The sequence below is a fragment of the Gadus morhua genome, chromosome 23 (genome assembly GCF_902167405.1).
Source record: "Gadus morhua chromosome 23, gadMor3.0, whole genome shotgun sequence".
NCBI classification, from domain to species: domain Eukaryota; kingdom Metazoa; phylum Chordata; class Actinopteri; order Gadiformes; family Gadidae; genus Gadus; species Gadus morhua.
The window spans coordinates 24,852,129-24,875,274 of record NC_044070.1 but is presented as its reverse complement, the minus strand read 5'-3'; the positions used below and the strand labels follow the sequence as shown (position 1 = coordinate 24,875,274).

The 23,146-nt window shown below is 46.5% G+C and overlaps 3 protein-coding genes across 5 annotated transcripts in view; 1 reads left to right on the top strand and 2 right to left on the bottom strand.

Annotated features, from left to right (window-relative positions):
• Positions 1-1,349: 1,349 nt before the first annotated feature.
• On the top strand, positions 1,350-9,703 carry LOC115537054 (choline-phosphate cytidylyltransferase B). 3 transcript variants are annotated; one of them, XM_030348665.1, is made up of 8 exons: positions 1,350-1,686; positions 3,882-3,981; positions 4,905-5,021; positions 5,230-5,381; positions 5,821-5,899; positions 6,599-6,741; positions 7,131-7,319; positions 7,648-9,703. In XM_030348665.1, exons 1-8 carry the CDS (start codon positions 1,648-1,650, stop codon positions 7,864-7,866), a joined length of 1,038 nt encoding a protein of 345 aa, XP_030204525.1. In that variant the 5' UTR covers positions 1,350-1,647; the 3' UTR covers positions 7,867-9,703. The 3 variants fall into 3 exon arrangements, with proteins under 3 accessions (XP_030204525.1, XP_030204526.1, XP_030204524.1); XM_030348666.1 differs by having other exon boundaries at positions 1,351-1,686; positions 7,131-7,281; positions 7,642-9,703; XM_030348664.1 differs by having other exon boundaries at positions 1,352-1,686; positions 7,642-9,703.
• A 2,609-nt stretch (positions 9,704-12,312) lies between these two features.
• On the bottom strand, positions 12,313-19,983 carry LOC115537053 (pyruvate dehydrogenase (acetyl-transferring) kinase isozyme 3, mitochondrial). The gene is made up of 11 exons (XM_030348663.1): positions 19,161-19,983; positions 17,098-17,239; positions 16,835-16,906; positions 15,951-16,135; positions 15,300-15,389; positions 14,831-14,908; positions 13,706-13,779; positions 13,466-13,567; positions 13,012-13,119; positions 12,657-12,770; positions 12,313-12,482 (listed from the first exon to the last, which is right to left on the bottom strand). Exons 1-11 carry the CDS (start codon positions 19,261-19,263, stop codon positions 12,333-12,335), a joined length of 1,218 nt encoding a protein of 405 aa, XP_030204523.1. The 5' UTR covers positions 19,264-19,983; the 3' UTR covers positions 12,313-12,332.
• Positions 19,984-22,483: 2,500 nt separating this feature from the next.
• Positions 22,484-23,146, bottom strand: part of slc51a (solute carrier family 51 member A) — a 9,621-nt gene continuing 8,958 nt past the window's right edge. Inside the window, exons 7-8 of the mRNA XM_030348668.1 lie at positions 23,080-23,146; positions 22,484-22,891 (exon numbers count right to left, since the gene is read on the bottom strand). The exon at positions 23,080-23,146 is cut by the window's right edge and continues 39 nt beyond it. Of these exons, the coding sequence (XP_030204528.1) occupies positions 22,743-22,891; positions 23,080-23,146 (216 nt within the window). The 3' untranslated portion in view covers positions 22,484-22,742. The remainder of the gene's footprint in view (positions 22,892-23,079) is intronic.

Here is a 23,146-nt window from a genome sequence, read left to right as displayed (position 1 = left end):
GCAGGCCTATAAGCAAATATATCAGTAAGAGCACTGTAAGATATTCATTACTGTTCCCAGGCCATCAGGAAGGCAAGAATATTTCTTCTTTGGACGAATACTTTATGTTGTCTCAGGTGAGTATTCTTCCTCTTTATTCAGGACATGTTCGGTGTACCCTGGCGGGAGTTTTGAATGCATACAAAAGATGCGTGTCAGCCTGCAGGGCAGACGCGCCACCGAGGCGTGGCGTCGCTGTGCGCTCAACGTCAGAACAAACCACAAAGAGTGTTTTGTATTCGTCAATCTCAGACATTTTTTTTTTCGTTTATCCGATTAACAGTGATGTTATCTAATAAGAATATTCGTCCTGAAATATTGACGACAGATTATTCCGCTAATGTATTCTCAAATCGCTTATGACAACAGGACCAAGGAGGGTTGACATTGGCTACTGTAGGCATGGTCCATTCTGTTCTATTGACCCATTGTTGGCTCTGCTCATCACGGGTCCACTGCCCGAACTTTAACCAAACCAGACGCGTGGAACAGGCGGGGAGCTGGTGGCCCGCAGCCCTCAATCAATAGGCTGAAAGAAATTATAGGTTTTTTTATTATTATTATGATAAGGCTAAACATTCAGGGAGAAAGGCCCAAACGAGTGGATAAGTGTATTGGTTCGTAATACACGGCGGTCATCTTTTAAAACTTGCTGTATATTATTGTTGTTATTGTGGCTCCATCATGGTGAGACGCACCAGAACTCGCTCGACTTGTTCAGCTGCGGATACGCGTCACTATAGAAGGGGATCGCTCAAGGTAAGCGAACTAACCAGTCTATGAAGTTATCTTTTCTTTTAATTTTAAAAGCATATTTGAAAGCTAAATGTCGCACTAAGTGCTTATTTAAAATGATCATATTCACAATGAAGCCGATCAGGTATCGGAGCTGAATTCTTCCCAGCTTTTTATGCACGCCGGATCCACAAGCACCTTCCAAGCATAAAACAATCTGACCAACGTCGTTTAATTAACATAAGCAACGACGGTTAATTAAAGGTACAGTAATACATTGTAAACAACTATACATATATTAGAAATCTAGATGGAGTCCAAAGCGATGTCATGAAGTTATCTAGGTTAGTTTAGGACTATATGCTATAGGTTTATTTTAAACACCCGATAAGCTATCGATAAATTGAATCAATGATGACTCGAAATGGATAGACAACACAAGGCCACTAATGATGGCCAGTGGTACCAAGCACTGTCTCTCTGTGATGGTGCTATGGAACGTACCAATCCCAACAATTTATGCAAATGAGCGACTCCGGCGCGGTCATCTGATTGGCTCTCTCTTCGGAGCGCTCTCCTCTTTTCGCGTCGCCATGGAAAGGGTTCTGAGGCCCGCTTGTCTGCTGCTGCCTGGGCTCCGCGAGCAAGGGATTTCTCCGCTGGAAAAAACCCAGGAGTAGGAGGGGTGAAAGAGGACTCACAGGGGAGGATAGGGGACAGTGGGCGGGGAATAGCGGGAGCAGAAAGAATCAGAGAGCGAGAGAGAGCGAAGGGAGGAAGGCGAGAGGGAAAGGAGAAAGGCATCCTCGTCCTCACTGATGCTGAGTCACATAACGGGATCCCAGAGCTGTACCCCGAGAGTCTTTGGGAATAATGGAGGAGTTGGAGCACACCTGCCCCCATCCTCGGACGGTAGGGCATTTTGTGTGTGTGCGTGTGTGTGCTAGTGCATGTTTGTGTGCATTCCCATCATATAATGTGTGTATGTGTGGGAAGAGAGCAGAGGAAGAAATGGAGACAAAGAGAATGGAGGATTCTCTGCTGTTACCGTGTCTCTTTAAGGGTCTCACAACGCTGAGTGGACACTGTGTGTGGGCTGGGCTGTTCTGCCAGTGTGTGTGTGTGTGTGTGTGTGTGTGTGTGTGTGTGTGTGTGTGTGTGTGTGTGTGTGTGTGTGTGTGTGTGTGTGTGTGTGTGTGTGTGTGTCAGGGGGTATAGTGAATGCTAGCACTATAACAGAAGGGCTCCTGGTGGTTTTACATCACTGATCAGGGAAAAGCCCTTGAGGCAAACATTCGATAGCACAGCATCATCCATGTTGTTCATCATTCACATTTCTTTGCAATGTCGCTCATATCATCCATTATTTGCCCCCTTTGCCTCTCTGTTCCCCTCTTAGCCGTACCCTCTGTCTCTCTCTTCTATCCTGTCTGATCTGTCTGCCTCCCTCTGCCTGGGAGCCGCCATTGCCATCTCTGCATCTGTTGTGGCTCCAGATCTGCTAGCCTGGGTGCTACCGCTACTGGGCTAATCCCTCTTAGGCTGGATGCTGATCTACGGGCCAGATCCGACTCTTCTTTTTTTTCCCAGCATGCTCGCTGTGGTCACCCTGATAGGCTGCTGCCTGCTCCATGTAAGCCCGACTAAGCAGCACTGCCGCTGCTGTGCCATCTGCTCTTTGTTGACGGTCCCTCAGCAACCCCCCCCCCCCCCCCCCCCCCACCAACCCAACCCCTACTCACCCTCTACCCTTCTAACTTTTCACCTTGCCCCATGGAATCATGGGTAATGAATGATGCCACCCCTATGCAATGTCCCTGCCCCATCTCGCTCCGACGGGTTCGGCCACAGGGTGATTGAAGTATCTTCTCTTTAATGAAAAGGTTTGATGGATGGAGGCTGAATTGGACCATAAAACATTTAAATGTTTCATTCGACTGAAGGTAGAGAGAAGCAACGGTAAAATGATGCAGTGACAATCACCATCTGTTTAATTATTAGATGGACCTGGTAGAATATGGTGTGCCAACCTTTGTCAAATGCGCCTGGTGAAATGTCATCAAACATTAAAGCTTAACATGGCTCTATTTCTCTGACCGAGTGACTGGTTTGTGTTGGCCTTACCCACTAGTTAAAGGCAGCTCCTGTTCTCTCACAGCGGTCATTGTAAGGTTGGATCAACATGTTTGATGCGCCCCAAATAAGCAAATGAATGAGCGTATACAAACACTTTGTTACACCTTTATTTTAGCTTCTCAATTTGCAACTGGCATTTCCTGTCTGCCTATTTTTACTCACTTTGTTTATGTTTCTAATTGTCTGTCCATCAGTCTCACGGTTAGGGTTACCGTCGGTCTGTGGGTTGAGGTCCCTTTCCCCGGTGTGGGGGTCCCCAAATAGAGAGACATCCACCCACCGAATGCATGTGGCCGAAATTAACTCAGCGTTGTGTGTTAAGGTTGTTAACCACATGGTGGAAGCCGTTCCCGGTTGGTTTGTTTAATGTCAAAAGCAGTTCTGCCCCTCCACTGTTTCTTGCACACACACACAGACACAGACACACGCACAAAATACTCCCACAACTACACACATACACACGTGTACACGTGGATCAATAACCTAGAGTGCAGCCTCATCTGTCTCACGATCGATAGTCTGGATACGGATTGTGCATCGGCTGGGCTCAATAAGGCAGATGGACGTTACTGTAACCAGACCCGAGAAGCATGAGAAGAGGTGCATGCTGGGTACAAACAACCAAATATATAATACTGTGGCTGATGTTATATCACTGCTCTTACCCTTGGACGTCCACTGCCACTCACTCTGTTTCCGCACTCGCTAGAAACATTTATTTATCCATTATATATATATATACATACACACACACATCTTTAGAATTTCACACTTGGCTCCTGTCTTCATGCTGCAAAGGTGGTCTGATCATGTATATTTAACGAACACCGATTTCTTCCAAGGCTTCATTTTCAATGCCAGTTTATATTTTGATGAAGATATGAAAATAAACAGTGTATTATATTTACGGGACTAAAATGAACATCCTTCCTCTGTGGTCGTCTCCTGTGCCTCCCTCCCTCCCTCCTCAGACTCTGACAGAGCCCGCCATATTTGCCAAGGAGACCAGCTGTGACTGCAGAGCCCCCCATGAGCGTCTCACCATCAAGCAGGCCTGCAGAGGAACCCCTGGTAGGGCCTTACCCTGCTCCCGTGCCTCCACCGCCTCCTCATCCTCCTGACCTTCACGGGCCTTTACCAGACGCTTTCATCCAAAGCCACGTACAATGCGTACATTTGTCAGAAGAAAGAGAAACAACAATATATCGCTGTTGGTACAGTAAGGAGGTTCATAGAACCAAGTGCCAAGCACTAACAATCACTAGGTTAACCCATCCCCCGTATACAACAAAGATAGCTAGGATAGGATGCTACACAGTCTTCACTGCTCCCATCCCTCTTCCTCATCCCTTCGGTTATTCAGAATACAAGGCTTAAACCGTCTCTGATTCCCACCAACACCACTGACCAATTTGCAGGATGAGCACTCGGCGTAAATAAATCGGTCAATATAATATAAAAGGTATAGCTAGGGGTAATTATGGGTCGGCTTACCTCAGGAGGTAGATCAGTTGCCTTGTAACTGAAAGGTTGCTAGTTCGTTCCCCAGCTCCTCCTAGCTGAGTGTTGATGTGTCCCTGAGCAAGACACTTAACCCTAACTGCTCCTGACGAGCTGGCGGTCGCCTGGCAGGGTTGACTCTGCCGTCGGTGTGTCAATGTGTGTATTGACCGATGTAAGTCGGTTTGGATAGAAGCGTCTGCTAAATGCCCTAATTGTAATTGGGAAAACCTGGGCTGTCTCATCCACTCTCCATTCAATGAACCCTTGATCATCATAGTCAATTAAACCACCTCATCCACTCTTGAATTAATTTAGCCATGATCATCAGTATCCTTCAATTCTGCTAATTTCTTGCTGTTGCACATTGCTAGGTTATAGTTAATATTAGTTATTATATTACGGTGGTAGCCTCTGTGATTATGTGATGATTAGTGTGCGCGCGTGCGTGCGTGTGTGCGTGTGTGCGTGTGTGTGTGTGTGTGTGTTCACAGTGGACCGGCCGGTCAGGGTGTACGCCGATGGCATCTTCGATCTGTTCCACTCGGGTCATGCCCGCGCTCTCATGCAGGCCAAGAACCTCTTCCCCAACACGTACCTGATCGTAGGGGGTGAGGGAATGACACACACACACACACCTACACCTATTCACATCATTTTACATCACATCATATAGATATGCATTGATGTTAACAATCCCATGTACGATTACAACACATTTCTACGCTTTATCAATGTTTATTTCTATAGTTAATGAAATGTTTAAGGATAACTGGAAAGTGTTCCTGTGACTCTAACGGTACGACCTGGCGCTGACAGTGTGCAGCGACGAGCTCACGCACAAGTACAAGGGCTTCACGGTGATGGACGAGTCGGAGCGCTACGAGGCACTACGGCACTGCCGCTACGTCGACGAGGTGGTGAGAGACGCGCCCTGGACCCTCAGCCACGACTTCCTCCACAAACACAAGGTGTGTGTCTGTCTGTCTGTCTGTCTGTCTGTCTGTCTGTCTGTCTGTGTGTTTTCATCTTTTAATTATTATTAGTGTCCTTTACCTCTGCTGTGAAATCCAGCGTCTGAGGTCATTGTGGTATGAACTATGTTATCAAAGACCATGCACAGCGCTGCTTGTGATGAAGACCCAAAGGCACAATGATGACAGAATTCTTCACAAAATGAATAAAACCTCATCTGAAACTCACAGCAACACGAACCAAAGTACTCACAGAAAACCAGGAACACAAATACCTACCTCCCATACTCACTGGTCACATGGTGATCAAAAGGCTTAAATAGGCCAAGGCAAAGGTGAGACTAATCACCGATCAATAGTCTATCAGCGTTCAGGCAGGGTTCTGGAGGCCGGCCCTGACCTGTCTGTCACACTAATCGCCCCGATGCTTTCTCAGATTGACTTCGTGGCCCACGACGACATCCCCTACTCCTCAGCCGGCAGTGAGGACGTCTATAAACATATCAAGGAGGCGGGTCAGTGTTTGTGGGCGTGGCTATGGTGCGAGCTCATTGGTGGATAAACATATCAAGGAGGCGGGTCAGTGATTGTGGGCGTGGCTATGGTGCGAGCTCATTGGTGGATAAACATATCAAGGAGGCGGGTCAGTGATTGTGGGCGTGGCTATGGTGCGAGCTCATTGGTGGATAAACATATCAAGGAGGCGGGTCAGTGATTGTGGGCGTGGCTATGGTGCGAGCTCATTGGTGGATAAACATATCAAGGAGGCGGGTCAGTGGTTGTGGGCGTGGCTATGGTGCGAGCTCATTGGTGGACCGATGATGACCAATAGGATTTGTTTACCCTGTAACGCTATGACACATTGCCAGTGGCATCAAGGAAATCAGAACTTCCATTATTTGAGTGTACAGTAGAAAGATTAATTATTACATTTGGCGATAACTCTTAATAGTTTTCAGCAGAAGTTTGCTGAACTGTTTTTGGGATATACATTCATACATACATGTGTTTTAAAAATGAATGTAAATGAAAGATGTATATATATGATATAATATGTTTAAGAAGGACATTTGTTCCCAATTAATAAGTATATCTATAAGTCTATATATAAGTATATGAATATATATTTCTTTATATTGAATAAATTATTGAATGAAGTACATCAATAGGATTATATGATTGTTTCCGTTTAATCCTGGCTGTGGGTCCATCAGGCATGTTCGTGCCCACCCAACGCACAGAGGGCATCTCGACCTCTGACCTCATCACCCGCATCGTAAGGGACTACGACGTCTACGCCCGACGCAACCTCCAGCGTGGCTACACCGCCAAAGAGCTCAACGTCAGCTACATCAACGTAAGACTGCTGGGGTTAGGGTTAGGGTTAGCTAACCCTAACCCTTACCCTAACCCTAAGACTGCTGGGGTTACCCATGGACAAGGAAAACTAGGGTTCAAAGTTCAGTGTTTAGTGCCCCTTATATTTCAGTTACATTAATTCCGTGCTTTTATTCAGTGATTCAGATGCAGTCTTTGAGTTGAAAAGTGAGAATAATTTGACAGTAAAAAAGTCCCACTTTTCATTAGAGCAGAGATGACATGAACAATCCGATATGGTTGGGAAAGCAGAACATAAACATGAAAATATGAAGAAATAATTTAAACACATACTCAGCTGAAGCGGAACAGAAACCTGGAGATGATGTAATGAAGACAGTGCCGTTCCTTTGTCCTCGCCGACCCCAGGAGAAGAAGTACCGGCTGCAGAATCAGGTGGACCGCATGAAGGAGAAGGTGCGCACCGTGGAGGAGAAGAGCAAGCACTTCGTGTACCGCGTGGAGGAGAAGAGCCACGACCTCATCCAGAAGTGGGAGGAGAAGTCCCGCGAATTCATCGGTAACTTCCTAGAGCTCTTCGGGCCCGACGGGACATGGGTAAATTCATCCCTTCACCACGCAGCCTCTTTCTCCTTAAGGGTGAACAGACCTTGCCTGTGTGCCACACAGGCATGACGTAACCCGTATTGACCAAGGTTGCAGTAACCAATGTCACCAGAGAGGGCGCTGTCCCCGCGTTGTCGTTTGATGTACCTAGCTTACTCTCTCAGTATCAGAGCTGAGAACAGGTGATTTGATTGGAAGCTCCTCCCCGGGTTGGAGTCCCTGTACCCTAACTATTCAGCCGTTGTTAGACAGGTGATTCACCAGGAGGGGCCGGTAGCACCAGGGGGGTCACATGCACTCTTCTCTCGTCCAGAAACAGGTGTTCCAGGAGCGGAGTGGTCGCATGATCTCCTACGCCCTGTCGCCGCGCGGCTCGCCCTGCAGCAGCCCCCCGCGGGAACACTCGCCCCTGCGCTCCCCGTCGCCGCCGTCCCCCTCGGCCCGCTGGCACAGCGCCCGCCCCTCCCCGCCGCCCTCCCCGAAGGGGGCGTCGGCCTCCATCAGTAGCATGAGCGAAGGGGACGAGGATGAGAAGTAGGCACCGCCCCCTGACCCCCCCCCCCACCCCACCCCACAAACACATTGACACGCGTAACACACGCCCACTCACCATACACTGCCCCCCCTCCCCCCACACCCAAAGACTTCTCTTTTACACACACACACACACACACACACACACACACACACACACACACACACACACTTAAATCCTCACTCACACACACACACACACACATTGGAAACAATGTATTGTTGCTGAGGCCTGTTGGCCAGCAGGCATTGTGGGAAATGCACTTCTGTCCTGCAGGTGGAGAGGGACAACCTCAAAGAAGCCATCTCAGCCTCTGTTGCCGGGGGCGACGGAGCGGACCAATAGCCAAGGGAGTGGAGGAGGAGGGAGGGGGGGGGGGCAGGGGGAGGAGTTAGAATCGATCAAACCAGTTTATTAGCTTAGGCATCCAGGAGTTATATGCGGTCTAGAATGTCTCGACTCCGGCTGTGGGCTGCTTTGAATGGGGGGTTGGCGTCACCTGCCGGAAGCAGCCTGCTCATCACAGAAAAAACACTCATCTCTTTTCTGTCCCTCGTACGTTTGGGTCAGCTATTGTTCAACCTTCAATTGAATATGGAGGCGTTTTATTTTGGTTACCTGCCACTGACTGTGATAGAGCCAGACATGGTGGTGGTGAGTACACACAAACCATCATTATGGATGTGATACACGTTGTGCAGCAAGCAATACTCACGCACATGTCGTGCTCCGTTCTCGAGAATGTCACATTGTTTGTGTATGTTACGCCTCGTCATAAAACACTGCCCCCTACAGCAGCCGAGGGCTCCCTGTACCCCCCTCCACTCACCTCCATTCATTTGGAATGGCTCAGCATTGAAAACAATGTTAACAGGTACACAACCAAGGGTTCCTGATCTCCAGTTGGACAGTAGCGGTACATTGTATGGATTTAACCACTTTTCCAGCCCCCCCATCCCCCTAAGTTTTGATAGAATGCTAAATTTCAAATATCTCTCCAATAGGAGGAAAGTGTAAATATTATTATTAGTGCCTAAACCCGCACGGCTCTAGTGTGAAACAATAAAAAGCTTATAAATGTTCAAACTGTTAATAATCGTGAGCTTGTGTGTAGTAACAGGGTGTAGGAGGGATCTGATCACAGGCCTGCAGGAGCCTCACGGAACAAAAGAACGAAAGTAGACGTGACCTCATTTAGTATTCAGACGCCAGAGCCCCACCCATAGCGCTCATACGCTCACGTTCAAATCAATAAAAGGAAATAAACTGATTGAATATCGGTTGGTCACATAAGGTATCAATGGCCTTGAGCCAAACTTCCATAAATTGCCAGTATTTTTCAATGATTTAATCAGAAGCCTGTTCCTGTTTTAAACGTGTCCCTCACCTGCTTATCCAGTTTCTCCCAAAACATTCCCAACAAGAGAAGGCAACACAGACATTGCTCTGATTCTAAAACCGTACAACGGACTACACTTGAAGTACATTAGATGAGCTTTACGTTAGATAACTCAAAAACTAAACGTCACACATCACTGTACTTCCTACTTTGTATTCTTCCTTTTTTTTAAGCATTATTTAAATGTAATTTAAGCATTTCCTCCTGGTCTGTTCAGTGGCCGATGGTCGACCAGCCATCCCTCCTCTTCGCTCGCTGCCCCTACTGGACAAACCCTGTACTGGCCTGTGTGCTTGTCTGTGCCCCCGCTGTACTGTATGTGCTCCAATACAGTGGACATATATTTCCTTTTTTGGAATGTGTGTGTTTCGTTTTTCTCTTTTTTAGATATACAATTTCAGGCGGCTATATGTGAATACAATAAAAAAATGAATACCCGAATGTAAACAAATGTTTTTGGGGGCATTGTTATTCCCATGATAAGACCAACGAAGGGAAGTGAAACCCAGAGGTGTAAAACACACTTTATTGCAATTCCTTTTGATATAGGTTTTGACACTATAGGTAAGGCATGGTCATGCTGAATCTGGTATAAACATGTATGAATGTATAGGTTTACGAGCTATTGTTCTTTCTTATGTCATAACTGTCATTACTGCATGGCTTCCAAAGCACACCAAGTATTTCCAACACCATTGTATTCTTGTCGTAGTCACTTGGAACACGTTTTATTTCTAATCAACACAGAGTGCACTGCATACTGTTGGGATGAGGATAGGGAACGTCATATATATATATATATTCTCCTCCTATTCCAGGTATGAAACGATTGGGAAGCTGGGTTCAGTTACGAGAGGAACAGAAAACGCCCGTCCTTGCGTGTGCCTTCCCTGTGGCTGTGGACGGGCGGGGGGTGGGTACGTCTCAAACGTACGGGGTTCATGTGGTCGGAGAGGGGAACAACCAGAGAGTGGGGAACCGCAGGGCTCAGTCCAACAGGTTATGGAGATCCTTTGGTATGACCCGGTCTAACCCTAACCCTAACCCCGGGCCGAGGGGGAGACATTGGCAGGCCGGACGCCTCCGGCACAAAGGGAGGGAGAGATGGGCTTTCAAAAGCGTCTTTCATCAATCGGATTTGGTGCCGATTTAATTAATGGCATAGATTATGCAATTCTTCCTTGCCCTTTTCTGCCAACAATTAAATCTTAGCAACAACACAATGGATTCAATACAGAAGAAAAAATAAACCTTCTTCGGATCCCGAAGACAATGAAACGGTTCTTCATGACAAAAATAAAACCTATAAAAGGGTTCCATGTCTGAGACGTGGAGTCTGCGTTCCTTCCTCTGTTCCACTGAGAGAGAACGGAATCAGTACTCAACAAATCAACACAAGCTTTGTTCAACTCCTGCACCGACCGCTGGTAACACAAAGGGTCCGGACGAGGGGTCCTGACAGGAAGAGACCGGTTACAGCCAGCACCACTGTTGGGTGGGTGGGTGGGTCTGTGGGTCTGTCTGTCTGTGGGTCTGTCTGTCTGTGGGTCTGTCTGTGGGTCTGTCTGTGGGTCTGTCTGTCTGTCTGTCTGTCTGTCTGTCGGGGGAGGGGGGAGCCATTATCCACATCTAAGAGGGAATAGCACTGCCACAATAAAAGTCTGGGATAATTAGTTGTCTCTATAGGGAGAGTAAAGATACCTACCTAGTACCAGTACCTAGTACCAGTACCAGTACCTAGTACCAGTACCTAGTACCATTACCTAGTACCAGTATCAGTACCCAGTACCAGTACCCAGTACCAGTACCCAGTACCAGTACCCAGTACCAGTACCCAGTACTGCTGAGGCAGTATGTGGGGGTGACGGGGGTCCACTTGAGGGCAGGTCCAGGGCTTTGACAAGCGTCCAATCAGGAGCTTCCCTGAAGCCGAGCAAAAAATAAATGCTGATCAGCTGATTTGGGTTTTGCTCTCTAAAGACACAAAAGTTCTAACTCGCCTTAATTTCAAAATAACACAAAATTCGAGCTGTTGAGGCTAATAAAAAACTAAACAATTACGGCATATATATATATATATATATATATATATATATATATATACACAATTTCTGGCAGAAAGGCTTCGTTCATATTAAATACATTGGGTCATTAAATAGCGTGTCAGGTCTTTCCTATTTTGTTCTGATAAACGTTTCCTTCTTCCTCACGGGAACGTCCAATCAGCTGCTGCTCCCCCTTCCTCACGGGAACGTCCAATCAGCTGCTGCTCCTGTCGTCAGAGCAGCAGCGGCACTTCCTGCTCTCCAGGTTCGACCTGCAGTTCAGCAGCACCGTCCCGACACGGACACTGACTGACCATGACGCCATCACAGCGCCGCCGCTCGTGTGTCCAGTCAGACGCAGGGAACAGGAAATGAAAACCGTAGTCGTCCCACCCACAAATCCCGCTGTCTTTCTGTCTGTCTGTCTGTCTGTCTGTCTGTCGGTCTGTGAGAGGAGTGTACAGTGAAAAGCAAGAGACAAAGCTTAGCCCAGCTGATAACAGAGCTGATAACGCTGAATGGCCGGGGAGAGCAGAGACTGAGGGGAAAGGGGACTGAACAAAGACCTCAGTCCACCACACTCTGGAGAAATAGAGGAAATAGAATAGAGATTGCTAGAATGAGCTCATGACCACTGATTCGCTAAGCACACCGGACCTTTTCTTATGCCGGATGGAGTGTTCATTTAGGTCCTCATTTTGTTTATTACTCCTTTTTAGAATTATTGAGAATAGTAGGGCTCTATCCACCTAGCGGCCATCTTTATTCTTGGTGTATAACCAACATGGACACTAGGTCCAGAGATAGAGTCCACCACACACGCGCTGGGGGGTCTCCATCGTACCTCGTCACCACGACGACCGGGGCGTGGACCGCTGGAATGTTCATCTGGAGCCGAGGCTGAACCGAAGCATCTACGACACGACACTGAGAGAGGCTGGTTGGCATGGGGGGAGGGGAGGTGTTTTGGGGGGGGGGGAGGGGAGGTGTGTTGGGGGGGGGGGGGGGGGGGGGGGGGGGGGGAGTCATCTCTTGGCCTTGTACTTGGACACGCTGGTGTCCCGGGGCTCCGTGCTGGGGTTGCTCCAGTCGTCCGCCTCGGGGCCGACCTTGTAGTGGCGCCAGGCCGACTTGTTGAACACAGGCAGCCGCTCAAACGACTCACTGGACAGGGCCTGGAGACACACGGACACACACGGACACACACGGACACACACAGACACACACGGACACACACAAAATTCCAAGTTTAGGAGCAAAGTCCAACCTCTCTCAGAAGTGTCTCCCTCGGTGACTGGAGAGTGCCGATTGGCTGGAGATACGGCGATGCGTCCAATGAGCAGCAGTACCTTCAGGTAGATGACGGCGTCGGTGCCCACCCCCTCCATGGAATACAGCTTCAGATCCCCCTGGAAGTAGCGGGCGTAGAGCCGCGAGATGGGCAGGCCGTAGCCGAACCCGGCCTGGAAGAGGAAGGGCCTTCCTTTATTCTACATCTTAATAATATAGTTTGATATGAGGAATGATATAGGTTTGCATGCATGTGGGTGTGTGCGTTGAAGTACTATAGTGTGCCACTGACTCTGACATGCGTGTTTGTGCATGTGTGTGTGTGTGTGTGTGTGTGTGTGTGTGTGTGTGTGTGTGTGTGTGTGTGTGTGTGTGTGTGTGTGTGTGTGTGTGTGTGTGTGTGTGTGTGCGTACCAGGGGGACAGCTCCTGGTTCAAAGCTGGGCGAGGGGGCCGTAGAGTACATGTAGTTAAACAGACGGTCGATCTTCCGTAGGGGAACTCCGCCTCCTCGATCACTGATCTGAGCAGTCAGTAAACAACATACCACTGAATCCCCATACCAGTGCTTTACAAAATGTCTTCTCACAAGGACCTAAGTTCTCCACTTCACTCGTTCACACACAACCCTCTGAGGCACCACTGGTTTTGACAGCTTGTATCGGTTGTGGACGGTTTTGTGAAGCCAGGACAGAGACACGATGGTTTGACACTCAGACAATTATTGTCCCTTAAGGAGGTGGTCAAGATGAGATAATAGACAAGGCTAAAATGACCCAACAAACTGAAAACAGAAAGAAAAAACGGTCCTAATCATCATGATTTTTGTGAATGTGTACAAAGGTTAATCCTTCAAATCCAAAGCGCACCAGGATAGAGAGGTCTTCTTTTCCCAGAGTCACTTTGGCCTTCACCGGTGGCAGACCGCCCTCGCTGTCTTCGTGAAGCTCTACCGTGGCTCGCATGGAGTTCTGCGCACAAGAAGACACAGGCCTGGAACTACAGTTCATGACATGGCTCAGGGAGGGGCCTCCTCCAAGCGGACAAACCGAAACTTGAGTTAAGGAGACCACAACAAACTAGAGGATGAACTGCAGCGGTAGGTTTACCTTGAAGAGCTCAAACAGCATGTGGAAGAGGTGGGAAGGCACGTACACAGCCTGGATAGGCTTTGGAGCATGAGCTAAAAAACAAAACAAACCACAGTAAAGACAAGTCAAACAAGGAGAAGCAGGCAGAGCCATTGGCTAGCCGGGAAAAAAACATTTTGCACACAAACGTGGACCTCACACACGTCTCCTTTGAAGTTAAAGAGATACTTCACCGGTGGGAATATGAAGGTTTTATGAATTAAATAATTCAATGTATTATAAATGTGAAAAAAAAATTGAAATCGGTTCATCCTAGCCTGAAAAAAGGCAGAAAGAGTGTTTTCATGGTCTCTCTGGCTCAAAGTAAGAAAACCTCAAACTACCACAGTGCATTGCGCTCGCTACCCCGCCCACCTGTCGGTCTCCCGTACGCGAGCTCCCGCGCCCTCTCATTCCTTATTGGTGGAAAGATTTGCCACCAAAAGTGTGTTGTAGTCCTCGGCCCTTCTAGCGGGACAAGAGGTTTCTCCCGAAATGACGTCAAACGCGTCATTTCGGGAGAAAATTAGGGGAGAAAAAATGGGCCAAGGGAAGACTGGTTTAGACTGATATTTATTTATATATTTATTTATATTACAATAGCGATTTTATAATGATAGAACGCCGGTTCTAAATGGGTGAAGTATCCCTTTAATGACATGTGTGCACTTTGAACAGGACTGGACTCAATCCAGCTGTAATATAAAAGGTTTAAAACGGTCCGTTTGGCTACTGCAGTTTTACCACAAGTGCTTTATAGGAGCAACTGACAACCAGTTGAATCTATCTCACTTCTACAATACCCTGGATACTATAAAAACACTGTTTTCGTATCAATAGTCGAACATTCCGTACCAACGTTTCCATCCACATTGAACTGCTGAAAGACGCATGCTTTCTCTCATCTCTCTTGCGCAGACAACTTTCATGCGTAGGCCAAAGATGTCGGGAAGTTTCTAAAATGTACGATTGAAACGCTTTTGAAAGTTTCAGTTTTTGGTCGATGAAATCCCGATTTGAGTGCGGAATGGAAAAGTAAGAGCATTGTTGTGGACAAGGCCCGCCAGAAAGACAGATGATGTAGTAGCAGCAAACATCTCTTACCGTGAAACTCTTCAACCTTGAGGTCAGGGGAAGCCATGTAGTACTTCTCACAGAGCATCTTGGCTGTCTCGTAGGCATCTGGAGACACACGACAGATTAGCCTCATTCAACTGGACTCCCCGGTTCACATCGAGACACTTCCTCTCCTAGGAGAGTTCCCAAGGACCTTTGTATGGTTATGGGCAGACAATTTCAACACGTAGACATTCCTTCAGGAAATGTTGATAAGGTAAACCATCTGGGCTCAGTTCACTCGTTGTGTTTGACTTCTAGGTCGAGTTGTTGATATTTCCAGATAGCATAGATTCATAGAAGTCTGATTTTCGCACCTCGAGATAATGCTTTTGGAAGGACTAGAACAAAATGCAAATTCAGATTGAAAGGTTTGAATGTAAGCTGTGGTGGTTTATACTCTGAACCAGGCCAGACTGGTGTCCCTAAACCCTCACGTCGTGCTGGTGGACCTCACCTCGGACCACCTCGGCCACGTTGCAGGCGGGGTCGATGCTGCCGATGTGCTTGGGATGCGCGGGGTTGGTGACATTGCTAAACAGCAAAGCTAGGAAGGGAACCAATCAAAACAGAGCACGCCGTCAACTGGGGAAAACTCTTCTCGCCCGCACTCTGAGATTGATCTGAGGCCCCAGGCAGAACAACAGCGCTGAAGGAGAACCAAGAAAAGGTGTGTGGGAGGGGGGGCTTCCTTCCCCCTGAGCCCTGTGCCTCAACGACACGCACAAGGTCACGCACAAGGTCACACCGCCACACCTCGGCCTGCCGTGGGGAACGCCGTCGGGCCGCAGAGTGGCTCACTCAGTAGACTCACCTGTTCAGAGTTCACCTGGACTCTGCAGAGCCTCCCCCCCCCCCTCCCCCCCCTCTCCTCCTGAACACACCCCTCTTCAGCACTGATAATATGTTTGCACGTCAACATATAAAGTTGACGTGCATATCCAAAGACACATAAGTGGCTTTGGATGAAAGCGCCTGCTAAATGCCCTTAACCTAAGTGTCACTGTGTGTCTCCTGAATGGACCTGGTGGTTCATCCTGACCAACGACTCCTACACTCAGACCCCCGGGGACGACAGCCTGCCTGTCACACTGAGTGCACTGCTCACTGTGCTGGTTGATGAGCATGCGGAAGGAGATGCGATTGGTGTAGAAGCGGTCCAGGAAGTACTGGATGCTGCTGCTGATGAACGGGTCGAAGCCAAACTTCTCCTTGTACTCAATGACCCCCTGGGCCATGGTCGGGACCACGTCGTTATGGCGATTACGGATCTCGATCAACAAGTCCAGGAAACTGGGATGGGGTCAAAGGTCACATAAAGTAAATGTATCTGTTTAGCCCCAAGGTCAAAGTTTCAAAGTGCTTAAAGGCCAGTGTGTGTGTGTGTGTGTGTGCGTGCGCGTGTATGTGTATGTGTGTGTCTGTGTGTGTGCGTGCTTTCTTCCTGCTTCGTCTAGGATGTTGTATGTGGAAAATAAGCAGTAAAATTCCCTTTCCTTAATATAAGATAATATAACCATTATCTAACTGCTCTGAATATTAAATATTCATGACCAGGACCTGAAAAGGTTGCTTCTTATCTAAATCTCTTTATCTGTGTTTATGGCGCCTCCACACAGGTGTGTCTTTCACGCCAGCCTTACTAGTGTTGTATAAACACAAACTGTTACCGTGGGGACGGGCCGAAGCAGAGGATTCAATAAGGAAAGGGATCTGTGTTGGTATTGCTGCTGCTTCACTAACTAGAACACCAGGCCCTGCCTGACCTCTACCTGACCTCTACCTGACCTCTGCCTGACCTCTGCCTACAGGCATCCTGAGCAAGATGCCCACTGGCTCATTGGAGATGATTAAGATGAATGAATGAATCTACAAAGATGTGTCCATTTGGATAAATGGTTACTAAAAGGTAGTAGTAGTTGCCTACAACGGATACAAGTGTAGGAGCAAAACAATTAATCCATCCATTTAATCATCCAGGTCTGTACTCACTCATTCAGAACTTGAGGGTCCTCCCCTTTTCTGTTCTCGTAGTCCAGCAGCTCTACAAAGCTCTGCATGTACCTAAAAGGTCAAAGGTTAAGCATAGGTCAAAGGGCGACCACAGCATGCGCGACCACAGCACACACACACACACACACACACACACACACACACACACACACACACACACACACACACACACACACACACACACACACACACACACACACACACACACACACACACACACACACACACACACACACACACACCACTTCTGGACCAGTCGGACCGAGGGCTGGCTGAGCAGCTGGTCAGGCAGCAGGTTGACCTCTCTCATGGTGTTGGCCAGGCGCACTGGGAGCTCCTTACGGAGGAACATGTACGACGTCTTTTCACACGCATTCTCCTGGCCTATCAGAGCGAAGACAAACCACAACATAGACAGCTCGAAACTGAAGCTCTGCAGGAATAAAAGGAGGAAGGACGATGTTGAAACTTGTGTGTTTCAGTCGTTTATAAACCTCCTTTTCTTTCGAACATGCGTTGCACAACTGGTCCCTTGACCTTAACAGTGATTCACCTTCATGCGTGCGGATCATGTTAGTGAAGAGGTTTCACTTTAGTATTAATTATGGCATTGTATGGTTATACATTTCAGACAGGCAGTTGAACTGGTGAATTAATGATTAATTTACATTATGAATCCATCTTTGGTGAGCCTAAGAGCCATAAACAGTGGTGGAGAATGACCCCTGGCACAGTTAAAGTCATCCATTCTGGAAAACAGAGATTGGCCGAAGCCTTTACAACCAGGAGGTTTCTGGGGTCCAAAGCAGTACGAACTTTGCTGTATAGGACTGATGTTAGGTGTGTGCTTTATCCTCTGTATCCTACAGATATGTCTACACGGAGCCAGAGGTGACCGTGAGATACACGCAGTCATCAACAGTATAAAACCCAGTGGAACGGCTCATTGTGGTCCCGTGTCTCATTAGCAATGGGCCTGGGTCTGGAGGAACAATCCGTGCGTAAGGTTTGAAACAATCAACAACAAGCGCTAAACTAAAGCACGGATGGGGATGCTACAAGAAGCCATGGGGAGCTGGTGTGTCCGCGTCCCAGCTGGGCACAGGATAGCCGTGCTGGACAGGGTTAGGTCCCCTCATCGCCTAGCAGTGTGTAGCCGGACCTGGTGAGGCACCAGAACACACCACACCGGACCGGGGAAGGGGAAGGATCACATGATCCAAACACAAGCTCATTACCGGACATTAATGGGTCGTAACAGCGAGCCTGTGAGGACTACAAAGACCAGAGATCTCCCACTGGTATTCAATCAACTGATGCAGAGACAAATATAAACGCTATATAGTGTAACTAATATCAAATTTATTAAATCAGTAAACTTCTTCTATGTTAACTGCTGGGAAGGAAGGGTCATTATGCATCACCCAAGTGGGTGCTACATATTGGTGGTGGTTAGTGAGGTCCCCCCTTCACTTTAGGCGTCTTTGAGTGTTATTATTATTATTCTTCATGTTTAACCTCTGTTTTCCTTTTATTCCTAGTCTGTTTTACATAGTTTTGAATGATGACTATATGCTCTGTAAGGTGACCTTGGGTGTCTTGAAAGGCTTTATGAAAGGCTATATTTTATATTATATATTATATTATTATTATTATTATGATATTGCAGAACAGAAAATGATGCAACAGGCCATGCTGTATACGGTTTCTGAATGAGTGCTTTTGTTCCAGTGAAACTGGCGCACCAGTTCTGACGGAGACGCATAAACACTGAGGACGACCTGGACAATGTTGGTCAAACATTTGGATTCAGTGATGGCCAAATCAACCGATGTTCTTCTAGTTACATCTTAAGGGAGCTGTGAGACATAGAGATGATTGCAGATGGATTAGGAAAAGCCTTTGGCGCATTTAAGCCTGGTGCCTAGACACAAGAGCAACAGAGGGGGTCATGTGACGCGTGCCACTCGGATCCCCAGATCAAACTCGTGTACATCTGGATTGGTCTTGAATGACGAGGTTTAACTGGGCGTCATTATCTTTTCATTTAGCACAGAGCTACTTCAACTCGTCGGTGGATGTTGGATGAAGATACTAATAAATTCCATTACAATGAGTAGATGTTCCACAATGTGACAATATAATTGTTCTAGGCATGTTTATAGAAAAATATGTATGCTTGGTTTGTCTCCTACACATCGTGTAGGCCATGGATCATAGGGTCCGGGCCATCAGTTGTTTATCAAGAAGGAGGGATACAGAAAGATACAAACACAGGATCCATGTCCATTGTTATCAAACTCACCGAAGTCAAGGAACTGTTTGATGGACAGCGGGGATGGAGAGAACCGGGAGTAGTACTCTATTCTGGGGTTGTTGTGTTTCAGAAGAGCAAAGAAGACCCTCATCTTGAAAAGTTGATGAGGACGGGGACCCCGTCTGTGAAACAACGCGATCCTTACCTCCCGACCACCTTCTCATCAAAACAACAGTGACAACGACGCGCGTCGGGTCCTGTCTGCGTCCACATCTGAGAGGAGCTCGGGTTGGCCGCGCGACTAGGTCCTGACGGGTCGAGGGGTTAAATTTCGGAATAAAACAACGGGTTAAAGATACACTGGCACAACATTGTTGCATACGCGTTGCACATCACGTAGTCTAAGCTAAAGGCAACCACTCTTTAGGATGGATTGCACTGTTGACAGAGGAACACCATTGGCTTAGAACCCAGAAGTGACAATGTTGTACGATGAACCGATTGGTGGAAGGGCGTGTCACTCCTCCGCTAAACCTACTTTACCCATGAGAGTCTCTACTCTGTTTTTTCGAGCAAGGTCTCGCTGCAGCCTGTAGGACATGGACATCCAACGTCCAAGTGCTGTCACGTGACGACAAGATGGCGGACGCGGTGAGACTCCTTAGCTGTGGCCCAATTCCTCTACGAATAGTCAAATCTCCTAACCTTTATGCCTCCTTTACTTAACCTTTGTGGAGAACGTTATCGGGTCGAGGAGAGATGAAAATGTGCTTCCTTTCGAACATAGAAAAGACAGCGCTGTGTAAAAATGAATTCGACTCCACTTTTCCTAACGGACGTCATTGCGCGACGGGGAGTATTGCTACCTCTAGCGTCTCTACGGTGGAACTACAGTTTTCCGAAGTTTGTCTACAACAAGCGCTCTTTTGATCAGTGCGTTCTTGTCGTATTGATTTCAATGAGGTTGTCGCCAACAGTGAGAATCCCAATTCACATGTGAAAAAAAACAGGCTCAACTTACGTTGATTTTGAAATTAACTTCCCCCAGTAGTCTTTCTTAAATGTGAATTCTGCATTTTATTTTCTTATGGTGTATATAGGCCTAGGCCTATGTGTGCTTAATAACCAGCAATATGATTTCATTTCGATTCAAATAATATGGTTCTGGAATTGGTATCCATTATTAAAATTTTTATTGTCTGCCCTTCTCTTCAAACCAACCAATAAAAAATATAGAAATAAAGAAAAGACAAATATTATGTCTCCTCCATTTCGGATGCGCTTCCTCGGGATACGGAAGATATGTGGTAGAGTCAGGCCCGGTTCCAGAACAGAATGCCTTGGGGTGCATCTGAGATTACAGGGGGTGCACCAGTACTATAGGACTACTAAAACCAGCTACCCAGCTTCAGTTCAGACTTCGCTTTTTTACACACAGGCCGTTCCTACCATAGACAAGCACTTCTGCGTAGTTCTACTGACATGTTGGAACATTTCAGCTGCAACATTAGCTTATTGATATCTTCGATAGCTTTGAATATGAGATAGGTTTTTGATTTGTGTGATGTGTGAGGTGTAAAAAAGAACAGAATTCTACACTAAAAAAAAAAACATGTGACTGCATTTCAAAAATAACGTTTATTTTTTATAAATTGTGGCAGGATATTTGACCTAACAAATAATTGTACATTGCCACTTAAAAATAAAACAGATTTTAGCTGAACAAGGAAAGAACACTTTCAGACTTTGAACTTTGAACAAAAGTAATCAGTATAATACTCTTAAAGTTAACACGATTGTAAATAAATACAATAAAAAGAAATATGGGTTCTTATGAACATAATACATTTAATACATGTATTGGATATCCAACGGATATGTAACTGTTGCTGCCGAAGAAGTTCAACGTCACTACCGTGCGCACCATATACTATATGGGTGCGTGCATTTTGCACACAACGCCGGCATGACACACGATGCCAGCCGGCGGCCAATCACAGCAGCGCTGATATAGAGCGACAAACCGACAACATTGCGACCTCGAGTGTGATATTGCTTTATACAACGGTTATACTAGCAAAATGTACTGTTAATAATAATAATAATTGACAATAGATTGTGATTTGTTTGTCTTTTTAATCATATAAACGAATGAAATTGCTTCCGGCAACAAAAATAGATCACCACTGAGCGGTCAGAGTGATGTTGGATGCTCATATCTCAACGGTATTTAATGGAAATTGTCACAAGTTTCATTACAATTTGTTTTGTGAGCAAATATTTTATTATTTTTATCATATTTATATAAAAAAAATCTTCGTTTTTTTTTTTTTTTAATTGAGGGTGCAAACATTTTTTTGAGGGGTGCAATGCATGCTTATGCACCCCCGTAGAACCGGGCCTGGGTAGAGTTCCTCTTGCCATCTCTCTGCCCTCCTCCGTGAAATGAGCAAACCGTCTGCCACGCACACACACGCACACACACACACACACACACACACACACACACACACACACACACACACACACACAGACACAGACACAGACACACACACACACACACACACACACGAATAGTTGTTGTAGGTCATTGTTACGGTTGTGCGTTAATATTGGAATTCACAGCACATCTGCTTCAGAAGAACTATACCCTTCAGTATGGAGATTCTCCAACAAAGTGGACCACCACCACTTCCTGAGATGTGGCATGTCATGCTGTGGAATATAACAGTATATCAGTCAGAATTAACTTCGAAAGACTGCAATGAGAGTAGACTGTTTGTACTCGACTACATCATAATTTTGCATTAACTTTAGCCATTTCATTTTCGTATATTGTCCTTTTTGTGTATGTATCTAGTATACTATTTGAAATTTCGTTGAGATAAATAGGTTGCATGTAGTTATAAGTATTATTTAAAGCGTCTGCTATCGTGGATCAATACGTTAGCTTAAGGAGTGGACCCATCAAAAACACATTTCACAAACGCATGTTTTTGCAATCACAATTAGGTTGTTTCCTTCATTACTTTTAGTTACTTGCCATCGTTGTCATCTTGGCGAAGTAGTCGAGTAGTCGAGAAGAGAATGAAGCTGTCCCGAGCCATTAGCCAGTGACGTCAGTGGGGGTGGCAAGTGGAATCACGTGACAGCACTTGTCCATGCCCTACAAGCCGCAGCGAGACATTATAGGTTTTTTCAGCACCAGTTTGAAGACTACGCCACGTCGAAATCTATTTTCATGATTCGATGTCTTATTATTACGTTATAGTACTTTAAGTTAGCTGATATATTGTTTATTTCCTAAAGCGCCGCAGCCGGATGAATCGTTCTTTGTGTATGTAAAATAAAAAAAACATTTTTTCAATCGATTCCATTTTCAATAGTTTTTTAATTACATAAACAATAAACATTCTCCAAAAGCAAAATCATTAGCAAAAATGTAAACGAGCAAGTGGCAGGTGGGTAGGCACCAGACGGTATGTACCGCCACCTAGCGGCGGTTTGGTGCAACGCCGTTCTAACAAAGTGAAGTTGGTCCCTCACACGACCCCAGCTATAGAATCAACAATTACATATTTTTTATAATCACGTCATACAGAGTCAAACACATACACACAGATTTGGGATTTATGACGCTATGGTCAGTTTGGTGTTCTTGACCATTTCCTGCTTGTCCTCTTCTTCTTCGGATAAAGGCTCGTAGTGTCTACGGTACAGCAGGCGCGTTACCAAGGTGATGATGAACATCTCCAGGATCAACAGCTGCTGGCTCATCACTAGAGAGAGAGAGAGAGAGAGAGAGAGAGAGAGAGAGAGAGAGAGAGAGAGAGATAAGGTCAGCATACCTTCTCTTATCTTAGCTTTACTGTGTGTGTGTGTGTGTGTGTGTGTGTGTGTGTGTGTGTGTGTGTGTGTGTGTGTGTGTGTGTGTGTGTGTGTGGTGTGTGTGTGTGTGCTGGCTCACAGTATCCGCGGGCAGTGGAGGAGTAGGGCGGGGCACAGGCGATGGTTCCATTCATTGCCAGGATGTT

What these genes read in the sequence shown, in the direction of transcription:
- LOC115537054 (XM_030348664.1), top strand. Translation starts at nt 1,648, where the DNA reads ATGGAGGAGTTGGAGCACACCTGCCCCCATCCTCGGACG. An exon ending in ACTTCCTCCACAAACACAAG is followed by an intron (nt 5,382 to 5,820) that starts GTGTGTGTCTGT and finishes ATGCTTTCTCAG; the next exon opens with ATTGACTTCGTGGCCCACGA. An exon ending in TAAACATATCAAGGAGGCGG is followed by an intron (nt 5,900 to 6,598) that starts GTCAGTGTTTGT and finishes TGGGTCCATCAG; the next exon opens with GCATGTTCGTGCCCACCCAA.
- LOC115537053 (XM_030348663.1), bottom strand. Translation starts at nt 19,263, where the DNA reads ATGAGGGTCTTCTTTGCTCTTCTGAAACACAACAACCCCAGAATAGAG. An exon ending in CAAACAGTTCCTTGACTTCG is followed by an intron (nt 17,240 to 19,160) that starts GTGAGTTTGATA and finishes TCGCTCTGATAG; the next exon opens with GCCAGGAGAATGCGTGTGAA. An exon ending in CATGCTCATCAACCAGCACA is followed by an intron (nt 15,390 to 15,950) that starts GTGAGCAGTGCA and finishes TTCCCTTCCTAG; the next exon opens with CTTTGCTGTTTAGCAATGTC.